At 39.7% G+C, this 19,059-nt stretch overlaps 1 protein-coding gene across 1 annotated transcript in view; it reads right to left on the bottom strand.

Moving 5' to 3' along the window:
- The window catches only part of OXCT1 (3-oxoacid CoA transferase 1), a 161,959-nt gene that overhangs the window by 3,644 nt on the left and 139,256 nt on the right, over positions 1–19,059 (bottom strand). Inside the window, exons 15-16 of the mRNA XM_010853715.1 lie at positions 11,746–11,826; positions 4,723–4,824 (exon numbers count right to left, since the gene is read on the bottom strand). Of these exons, the coding sequence (XP_010852017.1) occupies positions 4,723–4,824; positions 11,746–11,826 (183 nt within the window). The remainder of the gene's footprint in view (positions 1–4,722; positions 4,825–11,745; positions 11,827–19,059) is intronic.

Genomic DNA, 19,059 nt, shown 5'->3' with positions numbered 1-19,059 from the left:
GATGAACCTTTAGGTACACTGACTTGGCCTGTCTATTTTTGTAAAGAAAAACAGCCACTAACCCACCATTTTTCATTTGTTTTCTCACAGTCTCATCAACATGGTGAACCCATGTAAGCTGAAGCAGATTATCCTGCCAAAGTGATCTACAGGCTAAGCATAGGACTGTATGATTTATGAGCAGAGGATAAGCTAACAAGTTGTCTTCCTAGTCCACTGAAATCCAAAGAATATACTGTTTAATTCTGGTGTAATACCAGTTCATAATAGACATTGAGCATACAAATTTATTCAACTTGCAAAGAATGCCTGCAACTGGCTTCTTTCAGATTCCCCTGCAAACATATCAATAGGCAGGATTCTTATTTGATTTGTTGCCACTGGTGGTTTAGGTGTATTCCTACCTACAGAAAAGACCAAGGCTCTTGGGATTAGGAACTATACTAGTTTGTCCTGTTTTATTCATGTTTCATAGCTTAATACGGGAGATACACTGGGAGTTTAATAAATAACCATGGACAGCTAATAACCTCTGAAGGTTTATTCTACTACATGATGTTCAACTGTAGATTCAATTTATTTTTAAGTTTTTAAATTAAAGAAACAGAAAACTTAAAAAATAAAATAGAAATATTCTAGTTCAAAAAGGCTCACAGATATATGTGGTAAAGAAAAACCTATTTTATGTAATTCAAGCATGAATCAGAAAAGAAAGAAATGAATATCCAATTGAACCAACTACTTATTCAAAAAGATACTTTGGAATATAATGGAATTTAAGTGGTAGGATGCCACCTTCCTTTTTTTTTTTTTGGCTGCACCCCACAGCTTGCATGCTCTCAGTTCCCCCGACCAGGGATTGAACTTGGGCTGCGGCAGAATCCTCACCACTAGGCTACCAGGGAGCTCATTTCCTTTTTCTTTCTATTTGACCCAGGAAGTAGCTGGCAGTAACACACTGAGTGATGTAAGTATAACCAGAAATAAAGAAATTTAATGTGTTCATTAGCTTGTCACACCTTTAATATGAGAACTGTGCAATATCCCTTTAGCTCTTTGAAAATGAATTATTACTATTTATTTGAGAGATTTTTTTTCAAAATATGAGTGCCCTAGAAAAAAAGTAAACCAGAGAACTCCTTAGTCATAAAAATGTTTGGAGCTAAAATTATTAAAAAAAAAAATAGAAAAGCATTCTTGCACAGCATCACAGTCAAGCATTTGTAGGGCGTGAACATGTGTGTATGGCTTTACCAACCAACAGTGCTGGTGTCAAGCATTTATTCCCCACTGCTCATGGGGAAGGACACTTACCAGTGTAATACTCTGGCCTCAAGTGTGTCCCCTAAGAAGGATTTGGGCAGAAGAACTGGGGGTATGTAGGACTCAGTCTGAACCTTCTTCCTCAGCCTTCTGTAGGGAGCATGTGCTGTTTGGCTTTCAGCCACATGGAAAGAAGTTAAGTAGAAAAGACTCTCCTCTGCGTGGAAGGCCTGATTTTTCAAGGCTGCCTATAACTGGGAGAGGAGGTCCCTCTCACTTCAGGGGTTTGTAATTGGGAAAGCTTATGTGGCTGTACATCTAAGCCACATTCTTCATCCTAGGCTTTATAACATGATGTTTTAACCTCTGACCAACTCGTTTCTCTCTCAATAGATTTTGAACCCAATCTTCAAGAAATATAGAGGAAAGTCCCTTTCTTTATAACAATTGCATTTTGAAGGAAAGTGATCATATGGAACAAGACCTCTGTCCATTATGGGTTAGCTTCTTTTGCTGTCAACTACTCCTGACCAGAATCTTATTTTAGAAGTGTGAGGAAGTTTCCTGAAATATAGTCAATATTTGCATTTCTTTTACAAAACGTCTACTGCTTTCTCTGGAGTTTCAGATGTAACATGACAGAGACTTTCCTACTAATTGAAAAGAAAATTCCTTTCTACTCACATCATGGTTACTATGAATTTTTTTTAAACCTATTTCAAGTGATACCTAAAGGACACATTTTCCCTTCACATTTTTTGTTTTTGCTAATTGCACTGTGACATACAGGAAAAGTCTTAGTCATTCTTTTTTTTTTTTTTTTTTTAATGCTCAGATATTTCATTGCCATTATTTTTAATACCCTGAAACCTCAATTTTGTCATGTCCTGTTATCTGATGTTGTCATATTTGTTTTTTTTTTTAAATTCTCAGGATTTTCTCCATCAGCTCACATTCTATATCTTTTGCCCAGTCCCTTGCCCATATTCTTAGGTACATGGGATTTTTACCAACACATTTTCATATTTACTTTGACCGAGGTCTTTAGCTTTCTTTGGTCTAACTATGCCTTTCTAAAATGTTCAGTTCTCAGTATACAGTGAAGGCTGAGTGGCCTTTGTCAAACAGAGATCTTGAGTAAACTGTATGCAGTCACATAGAGTAAAATTCTATCTATGCAGTAATAATCATGAGATATCTTTTGAGTTATCAAATAAAGAGATGCTATCCCAATGTACTTTGTTATTAAATGTAGCTTGTTGATAACCCAGCTATTAAACAGAACTTCTTATGAATAAGAACACTTCAGTCTCTAGTCTTACAGAGAATCTGATACATGTGGCTTCATCTGTCAGGGTCTAAAGAGATGCCATTGATCATTAGATCCTCAAAATCCAGTTCTTCTGTTGAGATGGCTTAGCTGATACTACTAGACCTTTTCATTTTCAGAGCAATGTTGACATAAAAATTAACATTTCATTTCAACAGCCTCATTTGGAGGAAACAAAATTATATGTCAATGCCAAAAGAGGAGGAGGGTTGCTACTGCGATAAGAGAGGTGCCACAGAGATATTTTTCAATGTATCAAGACATGGAAACTAGCACTTAAAAAACAAAGTAAAAACGGTAAAAATCTATATTTTTCATTCTTGATTTACCTACATGACTTCAAAAGAAAAAAAAAAAAACTGGTAACAATGAGGATCTTCTTTTACAATTCCCTTCTGTAGCAGAGATTTGAACATTCGATAGAATGTCTCAAAAATGTCATCTGCTGAAGAAGAGGTTAACTTATCCACAGAGGGAAAAAATATAAAGAATAGCTAATTAAGGAAGAAGAACTGGTTGCTTTCATCACTGGAGTAAGGAATTCTAAATAGTTAAACTAAAGAAATCCCATTTGTTACCCACTGAGGTCACTGAAAAGTTAATTAAAGATGTGCTTTTCATGTAAGGAGTTGTTGGAAGACTTCTTTTTTCTGAAAGGAAATTCAAAGAAGGTTAATAGACAAAGACCTTCACACAGTACCAGAAACAGTTATATGTGGATCGTGAATTATGCAGCACAATTGTTTACAGATGTTTGTTAAGCACTAATAGGTACCAGCCAATCATGTAGTACCTCAGGAAGAAATGTATGAAATACATGCTTGATTTATCAAGGAAGTTCCTTGCTTGCTCAGATGGTAAAGAATCTGGCTGCAATGTGGGTCAGGTTGATCCTCATTGGGTCAGGAAGACCCCTAGAGAAGGAAGAGGCAACCCACTTCAGTATTCTTGCCTAGAAAATTCTGCGGACAAAGAAGCCTGATGGGGTACAGTCCACAGGGTTGCAAAGAGTCAGACGTGACTGAGAGACTAACAGTTCGTTAGTCTCAAGGATGGGTAGCTGCAATATTTCTTCTCATTATAAATATATTTCATTTTAACATGTATTTAAGCTGTTCTTAAAAAGGTATGTGAGAAGCAAAGTCTATTTCTTCATTTTTCAGACACATTTCACCTTTACTTTCAATTAACTCTAAATGGACTGAACTCTCTGCCCAATCCCATTAGTTTGGTGATTGGTGATTCACAAATAAGCTCTTATATTAAAAGGCTATTATTTATATTATCAGGCCCGAGCTGGTAGTAGTAGTAAAGAATCCGCCGGCCAATGCAGGAGGCACAGATTCACAGGTTTGATCCCTGGGTTGGGAAGATCCCCTGGAGAAGGGAATGGCTACCGACTTCAGTATTCTTGTCTGAAGAATTCCATGGACATAAGAGCCTGGCGGGCTACAGTCCATGGGATCGCAAAGAACTGGACACAACTGAGTGACCCCGTGGACTTTATTCTCTTTGTTTAAAAAAGGGATTTGGAGATTTCTTAGTGGATACTCCCGATGTTCTTATATGCTTTGTAAGTCAGAGTTTTAAAGCACAGTTTTTCTTCAAATACAGGAATCATCTATTTTGTGATTATCAATCCAGTGGTGTTAAAAGCTCAACATTCGAGGATCGCCCATAGATGGAATGATCAGGCAAAGAAGTTAATCAGAGAGAAAATCAAATTCCACACATACGTTTCAAAATAAGGAAGTATCATTTGTCTGTGTGTGGCTCACATCTTTTAGTTAATTAAGTTTGGCTGTGCCCAATACATAACCCAGGAACAGAGGACTGCAAGGAATGTTACAGTAAATAGCTTAGAGCTCAAGCTCAACCTGCTGTTTGCAGCAGCTCCTAGTGGTTCCTCCCCCTCCTGCTTCTGATCCCTGAGCCAACCCTGTCCCCTGAGTCAGAGCCTGTTCCTGCTCCCACCTGCTCTCATTGGAGGCACCCATCCTTCCACTCCTGTTCCTGCAAAGGTCAACTCCAAAAATGATCACAAATTAATGGTTTATGTCCCATAAGTACCCATTAACCAAGCTCGGGGTACAGGACAAGTGGCTGGATTTGTTCATAGAAACACTTACTGTGAAATCACACCCAGTGCTCTTTTTTATGTCATCCACTGTCAGGCCTTCCCAGAGTTCAATAAGAGTCAGACCCTTTTTGCTGTCCACATCAAACACAGCCTGTCAAAATCAAGAAGATGACAATGACTATTCCTATCACTGTAATTATTTTATAGCACGAAACAGAAATAACCTCACAAGTTTTTTAAGGACAGAAAAGACCCAGGGTAAAAGACTGAAAATCAGCAATGAAAACATGTCAACTATATCTACTACATTTTGGTGAGAATAAACGCCAATGCCTTAATTGGCAATTAGTTGGGGAGTGCTGTTGATGCCAGAAAATAAATAAATGCTGACTATTGATGGCATTTGCCACTATTATAACCAGTTTTTTTTTAACTACTTTCCTTTTGTTAGATCTAACACTTTTGGTCAAAATTTAATTTGGTATTTAACAATGATCTGAAAAAAAAGAAGGAAGAAAAGCAGGGAGGAAGGAGAGATTTAGAAGGTGAAAGCACAGGAATGATGGGGGAAAGTTGACTGATGCTTCTCAGTAAATTACTGGAAACAAAAGCAGGTGCTCTGAAGTAGCTAGGAGTTAATTGTAAAGGGACAGTTTGCCCTGAAAGACAACTCCCTCCTCCACGTAAATATTAAAGCTTTCCCTTAAGTCCTGTGAAAACACACAGGTCTGAAAGCATAGTGACTCTCCCTCTGGTATGGAAATCAAATGAAGATGCTCACGTTTAGGACAAGCATGAGAAAGCTCACCTCACCCTAAACACTGCATTTCAACATTCTGATTGGTTATACTAGGTGATGGTGGTGCCAATTGGTATAGCTTGACCCAAGCAGGTAGGCTCAACCAGCTGTGTCTGATACAGAACACATGTGGTCACTCTTGGTAAAGCAACAAATTGAGTAGAAGGGACCCACAAAGTCATGCAATAAAATCTTCCATACAAGAATTCTTCAAAGCATTCTTCTGAGATGGTCTCTGGGGCTTTGTTTAGAAACTTCTAGTAGTAGAAGGCTCACTTTCTAAGGCAGATTACCTACCAATGGGAAGCTCTAACTGCAAGAAGCGAAACTGCTTTCCTAAACATTCACTCATGGACTCTACAGTAAGTTGTCCTCCATGCACAGGAACTGTTCCCTCTTCTAGTTTTCAAGGTCAGTCTTCCTCAGACTTAAACTTTTTATGCTTCCCAGATCTCTCATCTCCTCTGGAATTACCTTAAATTCAACTATTATTTGCAGCCTTAGAATCTTTATTTTCATCTAGCTTGGAAGTCCATCCCTAAATTGACATTTTTAAACACACTCCTGGAGGCTATTAAAAAGACACAGCAATGTGTACTCCAATATAAAATAGAAATTTTAAAAATAATAAAAAAGAAGACACAACAATATGTAGCAGAAAGAATCCTGGCTTTCAAGATGAACTGGAATTCCAGCTCAGCTGGCAATAGCTATGCAATCTTTGCTGAACCTGTCTTCACATCTGTAGATGTATGTCAAACAAACCTACTTCCCAAGATTGTTATACAGGACAAATATAATAACAAACCTACTCGGAGCAGCTGGCCTCATGCCTGAGACATAGCAAGGACACCACAGAGGCATATTCTTTCTCCCACATGTGCATATGTGTGTGAACACAAATTAAAGCCTCCAAATGATTATCTGTCTCCAGATAATTGATATTTCTCCTCAGGAGCAAAACGTTAAGGGGACTAGTGATATTTGCTTTGTTTGATGAATAGACACCTGATTGGTTTTACTGGAAAAGATGATTTAAATTTGGGATGATTTATTTCAGCAAACTTTTTTGTTTCCATATTTTTATGTTCCTAAAGAAACTTTTCAGCTGAAATATGTTTTGAGGGGGAAAAATTATCAGTGAGGAACGTCCATATGATGCAGTAGGTTATTCAATTTCAAAAGGACAATTATAATTTTTTTTTAATTGGAAACTTTTTATTTGCAGAAAATGTGTCTGGAGCATCATTCATACTATATTCTTTCCCTTGTATTATGAACAACCACAAATTTATCAAAATGGAACAAATAAGAGAAAAAGAGCCTTATTGTGTATAACTGTGGTATTATGAGTATAAAGCTTCGGTGATCAAGAAGATAAACTCTGTGGCAAATGACATTGCTTTTAAAAACCTTTTATTAACATCTTTATCAATCCCTAATTAGCTCTCAAGGTCATATATTAGAAAACTAAACATTATGAATTTTAAAAAAAATGAGAAATCTACTTTTGAAATATTGAGGGAGATTCCCCACTTAGTCATATAAAGTGTAAACAAAAACTTGATAAAAGACAGACACTAAAATCTAAAAGCTACAGCCAACTGTTCAACTACCAAGAATAATATTTCAATTACTTTGTTTTACAGATGAATAATTTTATTATTTTTTCACCACTGTAACAGGCTGCATTATGGATAAAGCAATTAGTCACAGCCCAAGTGCTGTTGAGGAAGGTATCTATCATCCCATCATTCTAGCAACACAAAACCAAGAAAGCAGAGTCGAAATATCTCTGAAGCCTCTTTCAAATGGCAGGCAACTAATGGAACTTTCCTTAAGAGCTGAAAATGGAATTCTAGTCCCACATCTGCTCTGGCAGTGTTCACAGTCATTAAAGTTAATAGCAAGGCAGCATTTATTAAGCATCTACTATGTATAGAGCACAGGGAAAATACCCTACCTACTCCATTCCCTGAGGCACCCAAAGTGCCACACCTAGCTCCCTTTATCTACACAACACCACCTACAGGTTAGGTTCCAGTTACCCCCGTCTGCTAATGAGTTCACATAGTCCTTCAAACTGTGACTTCTCTGAGCTCCAGATACCCATCTCCACTTGTTTATCAGAAATCTCAGACTGGATACTTTCTATGTCACCTTACTCAGGAATATCAAATTGAGTATGTTCAAACAAAACCTATTTTTTCGCTGCCTTTCCTTGCTCCTCCCTTTCTCTTCCTGCAGAGCCAGGCTTCGTTAAAGATAAAAGAGGTAAACCATGACTCTAGCCAGAAAACTCAGGAATCACCTCTGCCTTAGTACTATGCCCCATTCATCACCAAGTTAGGCTGAGTCCATCTCCTAAATCTTTCTGAAATCTCTCTTTGGGTCTTGTGGTTTAGGACCTTGATATTTCTGACCAAGATACCTGAAGGGAGTCTCATGGTTTCTCCCCCTACTCTATGTAAAAACCACATGGCTCTTTGCTGCTGCTGCTGCTGCTAAGTCACTTCAGTTGTGTCCGACTCTGTGCGACCCCATGGACTCCAGCCTACCAGGCTTCTCTGTCCATGGGATTCTCCAGGCAAGAACACTGGAGTGGGTTGCCATTTGCTTCTCTTGGCTCTTTACAAAATGCAAATCTAATCAATGGCTGCCTCTGCTGCTGCTGCTAAGTCGCTTCAGTCGTGTCCGATTCTGTGTGACCCCAGAGACGGCAGCCCACCAGGCTCCCCCATCCCTGGGATTCTCCAGGCAAGAACACTGGAGTGGGTTGCCATTTCCTTCTCCAATGCATGAAAGTGAAAAGTCAAAGTGAAGTCGCTCAGTCATGTCCGACTCTTCCTGACCCCATGGACTGCAGCCTAACAGGCTCCTCTGTCCATGGGATTTTCCAGGCAAAAGTACTGGACTGGGGTGCCACTGCCTTCTCTGCTAATCAATGGTGTCCCCAGCTATTAAAAATCATGAAAGTGAAAGGGAAATTCGATCAATTGTGCCCAGCTCTTTGTGACCCCATGGACTATACAGTCCATGGAATTCTCCAGGCCAGAATACTGGAGTGGATAGCCTCTCCCTTCTCCAGGGGATCTTCCCAACCCAGGTCTCCCACACTGTAGGCAGATTCTTTATCAGCTGAGCCACAAGGGCAAAGTCCATTAAAAATCATGAAGGGCTCCCAACTGCCTTCTATATAAAACCCAAATTTATTAACAATATATTCACATTCCTTCATAATTTGGCCCCTCACTGGCTTTTCATCTTCAGCCTTCAAAATCCCTGGCTATCTCCTCGCTCCATGCTGTCCCATGCTCCACACTGTCCCACATGCAAGTCCTTGAGTAAGCTGTGTTTTAATACCTCTGTGACTCTGCCTATTTTATTTCTTTTGCCTAGAAGGGCCTCTTTGGTCTTATTTTCACTTATAAAAACTCATATTTATTTTTCAAGACTCATCACTCAATCTATTAATTTCTCATCAAGGAACGTATGGTATTTACTCAACAGGCATTCACTGTGTACAGGTCAAGCATTATGCTCAATGTTAGATAAACAGTAATAAGTGAGACAGGCAGAGCTTGGAGGTTATTTCAATACAGTGCTGTTAGGGTGGAGTCCTAAGACTCAGGGAAGCAATGACAAGACTTGGGGAGAGATAGGGAAGGTTTGCCAGAAGAATAAGTAGCTGAGACATAAAAGATGAGCAGGAAATAGCGAGATGGCTAGGGTGGGAAGAGCATGCCAGGGAGAGAGACAGGATGTACAAAGTCCCAGAAGAACACGGTGTGTGTTGGGGGGGAAGGTGTAAGTGATGCCACATAGTTCACAGCATTTAGGACGGTAGAGGTGGGGAGAATGTTAAGGCAAAAAGAGAGCAACAGACTGGAGGAGAAAAGATTCAGACTGTGAAATGCCTTGCAGTTAAAAGCTTATATTTGATGGGAATTCCCTGGTGGTCCAGTGGTTAGGACTCTTAGCTCTCACTGCCGAGAGTTGTTTTTTTGTTTCACTGAGACCCTCAGTTCTGTCCAACTATTTGCGACCTCATGGACTGTAGCCTGCTATGCTTCTCTGTCCATGGGATTCCCCAGACAAAGATACTAGAGTGGGTTTCCACTTTCTTCTCCAGGGGATCTTCCTGACCCAGGAATCAAACCCATGTCTCCTGTGTTGGCAGGCGGATTCTTTACCGCTGAGACTACTAGGGCCTGGGTTCAAACCCTGGTGTTGGGGAACTAAGATCATACAAGCTGTGCAGTGTGGCCAAAAAGAAAAAAGAGAGAGAGAAAGAGAAAAGCTTATATCTGATACCACTTAGAAGCTTTCCTGAGACTCTCTTGAGCCTGCTAAGCAGCCTTCCTCTATGTTCCCAGCTCAGCATCCGATCTGGCACATCTCTTCTGTGGACTCTACTACATGCATTACTCTTAACTGCTGGCACCTCTGGATGCTTGATGTCAGCTCCACCTGTATGTGCTCCTGGGCAGTAGACTGTCCTCCTTTCTGAGCCCACTGTTGGCAATAGCCTGCCTCAGAGAAGGAGCTCAGAAATACTTATGGAATGAAAGAATGTAAAAAACAATAATGCAGATGGAGAGAAAGGGTAGAAAGCTTTTTAAAATGGCAGCAAAGTTAAATAACATATACGTAATCTCAGGAGAAAATGCAGGCATGTAATCAGTGGTTCCCAAGCTTTTTTGGCACCAGGGACTGGTTTAGTGGAGGACAATTTTTCCACAGACTGGGGGTAGCAGGTGGGATGGTTCAGGTGGTAATGTGAAAGACAGGGAGCGACGGGAAGAAGCAGATGAAGCTTTGGTTGCTCATCTTAACGCTCACCTCTGGCTGTGCCAGCCAGGTTTAAGATGGGTACCCGGGGGCTGGGGGTCGCTATATTAGATGGTAAGTGCCAAAATGAATGGTGGGCCACTCTGAGGATGAAATTGTGAGTGCTAAGTTATCGGAAACCTCTTCATGATGAAGCTGGAAATTATATTAAAAGATGGGTAGAATCTGGGGAGGCAGAGTTGAATGGGAGTGGTTCCACATGAAAACATTAAACTGGTAAGAACACGGTGAGGGCGCACGTGAAGGGGGGCTACAGGGAGAAGAGGAAGATCGGGGGTAAAACGTAGCTGGGGTTACCCGTAGGAGCTGTACCGCATCACTTTATTAAAGAAAACAGGAGCAAGGACTGTTTTGTCTTTGATTTCAAAGTAATGGATTCTTTTCAACAAGTTCTGTCCATGATTGTGGAGGAGTTTAAGAAATGATAAGACTTGGAATAAATGGTAGGTTAGATTTGTGCCCTTTTATCTGCTTGTTCTTCTCTATATGTCATCTTTATGGATATAAACTGCCCTAGGGGCAGGCACCATTTTAGGACAAAACTCTCCTTAAAATGTGGCTTCTGAAAAGTATTATAAGCCTTCTATTTCAAAAGGCTGCTTTAGGGTGCTTCGTACCACAACTGAATGAGGGTTCTAAACCTGACTGATGCCAAAAGGAACAGCACCATTACGAAAAAACAAACAGACTCTAGATCTAGAGAATTCTGTCCTGTGGTTCATCAAAATACTGAATCAAAACAATGAAAATGACACCCTCCTGGCTCACTTACGAGAGCAATGTCATTCCAGCATCTCAGGTTCAAATCTGGGTCGGAAAGGAACTACAGCACCTGCAGTCATGCTGCTCTCAGTTTCAATTTACCAGTAACACTTTTCTATCAAAGAAGATAATATCTAGAGGCCCTCTAAAACGCAAGTGTGTTCTGAAGTCCGCTTTATGCAAGAACCAAAGAATAGATTTTTTGGCTCACTGTGGGGCCATACTGCAATTTGCACCTAAATGGTTAAAACTTAATTTTTACTGAGTTTCCTAAAATGAGATCCAACAATATGTATTTGCAACTCAGGAAATCAAAGAAGACAGGAATGATAAATATATTCTTAACTTTGTATAGATCATCTATTGTATTAGTCATAAGGCTCAATATAACTTTTATTTGTATCACACTGTCAAAGTTACCAAGGGCAAGAGTTCATTTTGTGTGTATATGTATATTTCCAGAGAAGTTCACTTAAGAATTCTGCATCCAGAAACATTAAATTGATGAATCTTCCTATTCAGTCTACCCACAGATTAAATTAATCCCATGACTACCAATGTAATACACTTTTAGAAAGTAACAAAAAGTTCTAAAATGCTTACACATTTTTTAAAAAAGGTAGCAGGCACTAGAGAAAATGAAAGAGAAAGGCACTTTACCTTTTCAGTAATGATACGGTTGACACACTGCTTTCCTGTTAGAGGTAATGTACATTTCTCCATGATTTTATGTGCATTTCCCTGTTTTAAAAAACATCAAAAAGAGTAGTTAGGGGCTGATTCTTATTTAGAATTGGTATAAGATAGGACAAAAGGAATTATCAGAGAAATTGTCTCCTAAGTACAGGCTGTTTCAAAAACTTGCGCCATCATGCTTTCACCTTTCTGGAGGCAGCTTGTGTTCCTACAGTAATTTAAGGAGAAATACAAATGAGTAGCCAAAGGCATAACTGGTTTAGCTGGGAAACAGCCAGCCACAGATTTGATCTAAGCCTCCACCCTTAGATCTCCCAAGGAAGGGTCTCCTTGACAAATGAGTTATTTTTCTACCAAGGGTAGGGGGCATACATAGGATACAAATGCATATTATACATTCCTTCAAGTTTTATTTTTATTTGTTGAAAAAGTAATACATTCACAGAAAACAGAAGCTCTGGACTCCCCTCGTATCCTTAGACATGCTCTGAACAGGAAATCAATTTCAACTTTATTTAGCATTTTTCTATCTACTTCTATACATCTTCTTCTTACCTCTGCATTTTAAATTTTTTTATTTTATAACAAATTTTACTATCTACTATGGCTTACTACAGGATATTAAATATAGTTTTCCATGCTATACGACAGGACCTTGTTGTTTATCCACCCTATATACAATAGCTTGCATCTACTAGACCCAGACTCCCAATTCAACCCTCCCCTGCCCACCTGCTTTCACAAGTCTGTTTCTTTTTATTTTTATTTTTTTGGCTGAGCAACACGGCTTGTGGGACTTTAGTTTTCCAAAAAGGGATCAAACCTGAGCCCTAAGCAATGAAAATGCTGAGTCCTAACCACCAGACTGCCAGAGAATTCCTTACAGGAATTCTGTTCTCTATGTCTGTGAGGCTGTTTCTGTTTCATAGATGAGTTCATTGTGTCGTATCTTAGATACCACATGAAAGTGATATCATAGGTATTTTTCTTTCCCTGTCTGACTTACTTCACTCAACATGATCTCTAGACTCATCCATGTAGTTACAGATGGCATCGTTTTATTCTTTTTCATGGCCGAGTAGTAGTACTCTAGTATATATATATTAATTAATGTGGGATATTATTATTTGATAGGCAATATTATATATATGTGTGTGTATACATATATATCTATATATACATATATATAGATATCTTCTTTATCCATTCATTTGTCAATGGACATGTAGGTTTCCATTTCTTGGCTATTGTAAGTAGTGTTGCTATGAACATAAGCGTGTCTGTATCTTTTAAAATTAGAATTTTGTTCAGATATATGCCCATGAATGGGACTGCTAACTCACAGGACAACTCTATTTTTAGTTTTCTAAGGAACCTTCATACTGTTTTCCACAGTGGCTGTACCAATTTACATTCCCACCAAAAGTGTAAGAAGGTTCCCTTCTCTTCACACCCTCTGCAGCATTTACCATTTTTACACTTTTTAATGATGGCCATTCTGACTGGAATGAGGTGGTGCCTCAATGTAGTTTGATTTGCATTTCTCTTATAACTAGTAATGTTGAGCATCTTTTCATGTGCTTATTGGCCATCTGTATGTCTTCTTCGGAGAAATATCTATTTAGGTCTTCTGCCCATTTTTTCATTGGGTTGTCTGTTTTTTTGTTATTGAGTTGTATGAGCTGTTTGTATATTTTAGAAATTAAGACCTTGTTGGTTCCATTTTTTTCAAATATTTCCTCCCAGCTTGTAGATCATCTTTTCATTTTATGATTTCCTTTGCTGTGCAAAAGCTTATAAATTTGGTTAGGTTCCACTTGTTTATCTTTGCTTTTATTTCTACTGCCTTGAGAGACTGCTCTAAAAAAATACTGCCATAATTTATGTTAGAGACTGTTTTGTCTATGTTTTCTTCTAGTTTTATGTTGTCATGTCTTATATTTAAGTCTTTAAGCCATTTTGAGTTTATTTCTGTGTATGGTGTTAGGTAGTGTTCTAATTTCATTCTTTACATGTAGCTGTCCAGTTTCCCCACAACTTATCGAAGACACGTTTTTTTTCTCTATTGTATATTCTTGCCTCCTTTGTTGAAGATTAATTGACCAAAGGTGTGTGATTTTATTTCTGGGCTCTGTATTCTGTTCCATTGAACCTCTGCATTTTTAAATGCTATGTTGACAAAGCTATTTATGTTTTAATTAATCAGCTTTAGGTATTATCTATTAACTTCTTACAGGGGCACATGAAGACTTTCCTCTCCTGCAAACCCCCATGCTTCATCATCTTCAGTTCACCCAGCGTAGCTATGTCACAATTCGTATATAACTCAATAGTCAGAATTTACACTATGCTGGCAAAATGACTGTACAATGGCTCACTGATACCCCAGGCAGTGTAGAAAACCATGATTATATTCACTTTCTTATATAGCTATTTGCCTTTCCTGGAATATATCTGGGCCTCCGTTCGCTCATTGGTAAACTGTGTGTGCTGGTCTATACTCATATTTTTTTTCAAAGTTTCCTTCAGCTACACTGCCTTTTCTTCAAACATGAAAGAGGGATTGAGATGGGAAGCAGGTTTTCAACCATCAACCCCTTTCCGCCATTCCCTACTCCCCCAACCCCGTGCAGTGCAGAGGTGACCGATGGGGCACATCTCTGGAGCACAGCTGAAACATTAGCTCTAATGATCTGATCTTCAGATCATTTTCTTCTGATTATGATGAAGCTCCTTTCTAAGGATCAAGCACCAGGAGCCTAAATTACTATTTCCCTTGAGGCTAAAGGCTAATTTGTCACATTTTAGATCCTCTATTTAAAATGGCAAAAATGTTCCTACTGCTTCCATGTTGGGTCTAAAAGCCCCACACATGATGCCATCACCATCTTTAGCCATCTCCAAGTTTTACCTTCTCAATTATGCACTGCTAGCTGGCTTATGTCTCTCTCAAAACTGCTATCATACTAAGTATGATCAGAAGCAAAGGATTTCAAATAACTGGGCTTAAGATTTTACTCCTTGTAATAACATGTCAATGCACCAACATACGAGTAATTAAGAGGCTTTAGTATGCTTAATCCAGTGTATGGCACAAAAGATATTCAGTGTTTTTTGAACGAACGAATGGGGAAAAAAGGGGAATTCCATTGGGAATCTTAGGTGAATCTCAAAAACTGACAAACTGTATTACTTTAATTTAGTCAAAATTAGTGCTAAATATATATAGAGAGAGTGGATAGACATTACACTTTTAACAACAAACTGTATGTTTCTAGATTTTACTGTGTAAGAAAATTTATAGCTGTAGAAATAAAACCTCATTTCTGCTTCATTTTTAATGGTCTATTTTCATTCCCAGATTTCAAAGAAAGCTTGCACATGTCACAGACGCTTAATTACAGAGCTGAAATTAATGATGAACATTCGGAACTGCTATAGTTGTCAGGACTCCTTGCACTTCATACAACTCAAATAAGACATGTCACAATGAATTCCAGGTCTGCATGTGAACAAAGTGAACAATCTGTGGGCCTCCAAGGAACGTTTTTCTGTGGGGAGCTCTTACTTTGTTCCCGTTATTTGAGCAAGACCTACATTTGGTGTGAAAGCAGCCACTTGGGTTCCAATGAACAACCAACTCTGGTTTTGGAGAATTTCAACTACCAGAATTAATTGTGCCCTACCAAGACAGAAGGGCTTCCCTGGTAGCTCAGCTGGTAAAGAATCCGCCTGCAATGCAGGAGACCTCAGTTCAATTCCTAGGCTGGAAGATCCCCTAGAGAAGGGATAGGCTACCCACTCCAGTGTTCCTGGACTTCCCCTAGTGGCTCAGACAGTAAAGAATCCACCTACAATGCAGCAGACCTGGGTTCAATCTCTGGCTTTAGAAGATCCCCTGGAGGAGGCCATGGCAACCAGTATTCTTGCCTGAAGAATCCCCATGGACAGAGGAGCCTGGCGGGCTACAGTCCATGGGGCCAAAAAGAGACGAATGTGACTGAACGATTAAGCACAGCACAGCACATCACCAAAACACACCTTTCAGAAACCATTTTCCATGTAAACAGTACAGCTCAGTGATTCAGAGCAGAGTCAAGGACCTAAGTGTAAAGCCTCACTCCACTCCACACTAGCTGGTCAAGGATCCTGTGTCTTATCCATTTGCTATACCTCAGGGGTGACTGTAAGTGTCCAGCACTTAGCAAGTGCTCAGTAACCTTGAACTGTTTACATAACATACACTGAACATTTCTACAATCTACTAGGGAATTCTTTAGGCTTTCTTGGTGGCTCAGATGGTAAACAATCTGCCTGCAATGCAGGAGACACAGGTTTGATCCCTGGGTGGGGAAGATCCCCTGGAGAAGGCAATGGCAACCCACTCCAGTATTCTTGCCTGAAAAATCCCATGGACAGAGGAGCCTGACAGGCTATATGGGGACCTACATGGACACAGTCCATGGGGTCACAAAGAGTCCTACACAACTTAGCAACTAAACCACCAGGGAATTTTTCAGGAAGTCTTAAGTTCCTCAATGAAGTTGAACACAGAATTACACAGAAAATGGCCTAAACAAAATTCCCGAGACCCACAGAACCAATGAAACCGCAACCCATATTTGGGAGCAAACCATATGGCTGGCGGAGAAGGCAATGGCAACCCACTCTAGTACTCTTACCCAGAAAATGAACGGAGGAAATGAAAATGCTCCTGCCATCGACGGAGGAGCCTGGTAGGCTGCGGTTCATGGGGTCGCTAAGAGTCAGACACGACTGAGCGACTTCACTTTCACTTTTCACTTTCATGCATTGGAGAAGGAAATGGGAACCCACTCCAGTGTTCTTGCCTGGAGAATCCCAGGGACAGCGGGGACTGGTGGGCTGCCATCGATGGGGTCGCACAGAGTTGGCACGACTGAAGCGACTTAGCATATGGCTGGCCTAGGATGGTAGCACCAACGGTATTCTTGTGGTAAGAACAAGGTATCTAGATGACTCCATTCACACTGAGCTTCAAGACATAACACAGATCAAGGAAGAAGAGAAAATGAGATGCAGAAGGATTAAAGAATGTCACAGTTTCAATATTCAACAGTAGGTTAGCTATGAAGCCAAAATATGACTAACTCTCACTTGAGCGCTCTATTCTAACCACGCCAGGCTGAGCCTTACAATGTGCTATGATTCACAAAGCAGGAACAATCGCTGGGTTTTTAGCAATAAAAAATAAATCCCGAAAAAGAGATGTAGTGTAGTGTGGTAGCAAAGAACACTTTATTAGGAGTCCAAAGACCAGGTGTTTCATTTTAACTCTTCCATTTAATTGTCATTTGGTCCTTTAAATTCTTTGTGCTGTGGTTTTCTTTTCAACTGCCAAGTCTTCTTCCTTACCTGATCACGGTAGGAAGAAATGTTCTGAACGTGCAGTATAGTGGGAGGGATTGACTCTACATCCGAATTTTTAGGGTTAGTGGTGTCTTGTTCATCTCCATCAATCTGCTCCTTTCTTTCTCCATGAAGAAATGTCAAAAAAGGTAGATGACCAGACACCAAGTGAAGCATCAAAAAAGCTCTGACTGGTCCTCAAGGCTTCTGATTTTTATATATATTTCCTTCTTTGCTAACTTCATCTAACCTTGGTGAACATTTATATCTCTTTCCTCCACCTGCTTCTCCAGCTTTTCTCCTCTCCACTGCATCACTTACAGGCCTCCTACAAAATCTAGGAAACCACCATTTTCTTTTTATCCAACCAAATACTTTCTATTACTTGCTTCATGGTGATGTCTCTTTAATTCTTTAGATAATCTATGTGCAATTTTGCTAAAGTCTTCAGTATAAATAATTCTGGTTAAATGATAATAAACCTCATGTCATCATTTCAACAAGCTTCATGTTATCATAATAAACTTAATCCAAGATAACAAGTTCTCTTTTTTACAGTGATTTTTGCATTCCATGTCAACACTTCATTTATTGGAGGCAACAGAGCATTCATGTAAGACTTTGATTTACATAAAACCCCATTTCATGCCCATCTTTTCTGTTAAGTGTTTCTTAAATGTGCCCCAATATTATTTCTTCTTTCAGGCATCTTCTTTGGGAAAGCCCTGTGATCAAATACAAAGAAGGCAAAGTCTAGAAGGTGGTTGCTCCTTAAGGGAACAAGTCTTCAAGCGTGTGTTCATGCCACCTGAAACACACTCCATGTACCCCTTTACCCCACATTTGAATGTCAACACCCGCCCCACTCTTCATGACTTGGCTCTGGTGTCATCTACCCTGGAGAAACCATCTCCAACATCCCCTACAGAGTGCCCCTACACCAATTGCACTCATCTCACATGCTAGTAAAGTAATGCTCAAAATTCTCCAAGCCAGGCTTCAGCAGTATGTGAACCATGAACTTCCTGATGTTCAAGCTGGTTTTAGAAAAGGCAGATGAACCAGAGATCAAATTGCCAACATCTGCTGGATCATGGAAAAAGCAAGAGAGTTCCAGAAAAACATCTATTTTTGCTTTATTGACTATACCAAAGCCTTTGACTGTGTGGATCACAATAAACTGTGGAAAATACTGAAAGAGATGGGAATACCAGACCACCTGATCTGCCTTTTGAGAAATTTGTATGCAGGTCAGGAAGCAACAGTTAGAACTGGACATGGAACAACAGACTGGTTCCAAATAGGAAAAGGAGTACGTCAAGGCTGTATATTGTCACCCTGCTTATTTAACTTCTATGCACAGTACATCATGAGAAACGTTGGACTGGAAGAAACACAAGCTGGGATCAAGACTGCCGGGAGAAATATCAATAAATAACCTCAGATATGCAGATGAAACCACCCTTATGGCAGAAAGTGAAGAGGAACTCAAAAGCCTCTTGATGAAAGTGAAAGTGGAGAGTGAAAAAGTTGGCTTAAAGCTCAACATTCAGAAAACGAAGATCATGGCATCCGGTCCCACCACTTCATGGGAAATAGATGGGGAAACAGTGTCAGACTTTATTTTTCTGGGCTCCAAAATCACTACAGATGGTGACTGCAGCCATGAAATTAAAAGACGCTTACTCCTTGGAAGGAAAGTTATGACCAACCTAGAAAGCATATTCAAAAGCAGAGACATTACTTTGCCAACAAAGGTCTGTCTAGTCAAGGCTATGGTTTTCCTGTGGTCATGTATGGATGTGAGAGTTGGACTGTGAAGAAGGCTGAGCTCTGAAGAACTGATGCTTTTGAACTGTGGTGTTGGAGAAGACTCTTGAGAGTCCCTTG

This window comes from Bison bison, unplaced genomic scaffold (assembly GCF_000754665.1).
Source record: "Bison bison bison isolate TAMUID 2011002044 unplaced genomic scaffold, Bison_UMD1.0 scf7180017864331, whole genome shotgun sequence".
In the NCBI taxonomy this organism is placed as follows: domain Eukaryota; kingdom Metazoa; phylum Chordata; class Mammalia; order Artiodactyla; family Bovidae; genus Bison; species Bison bison.
The sequence above is the reverse complement of the archived record's forward strand: the minus strand, read 5'-3'. Positions and strand labels throughout refer to the sequence as shown.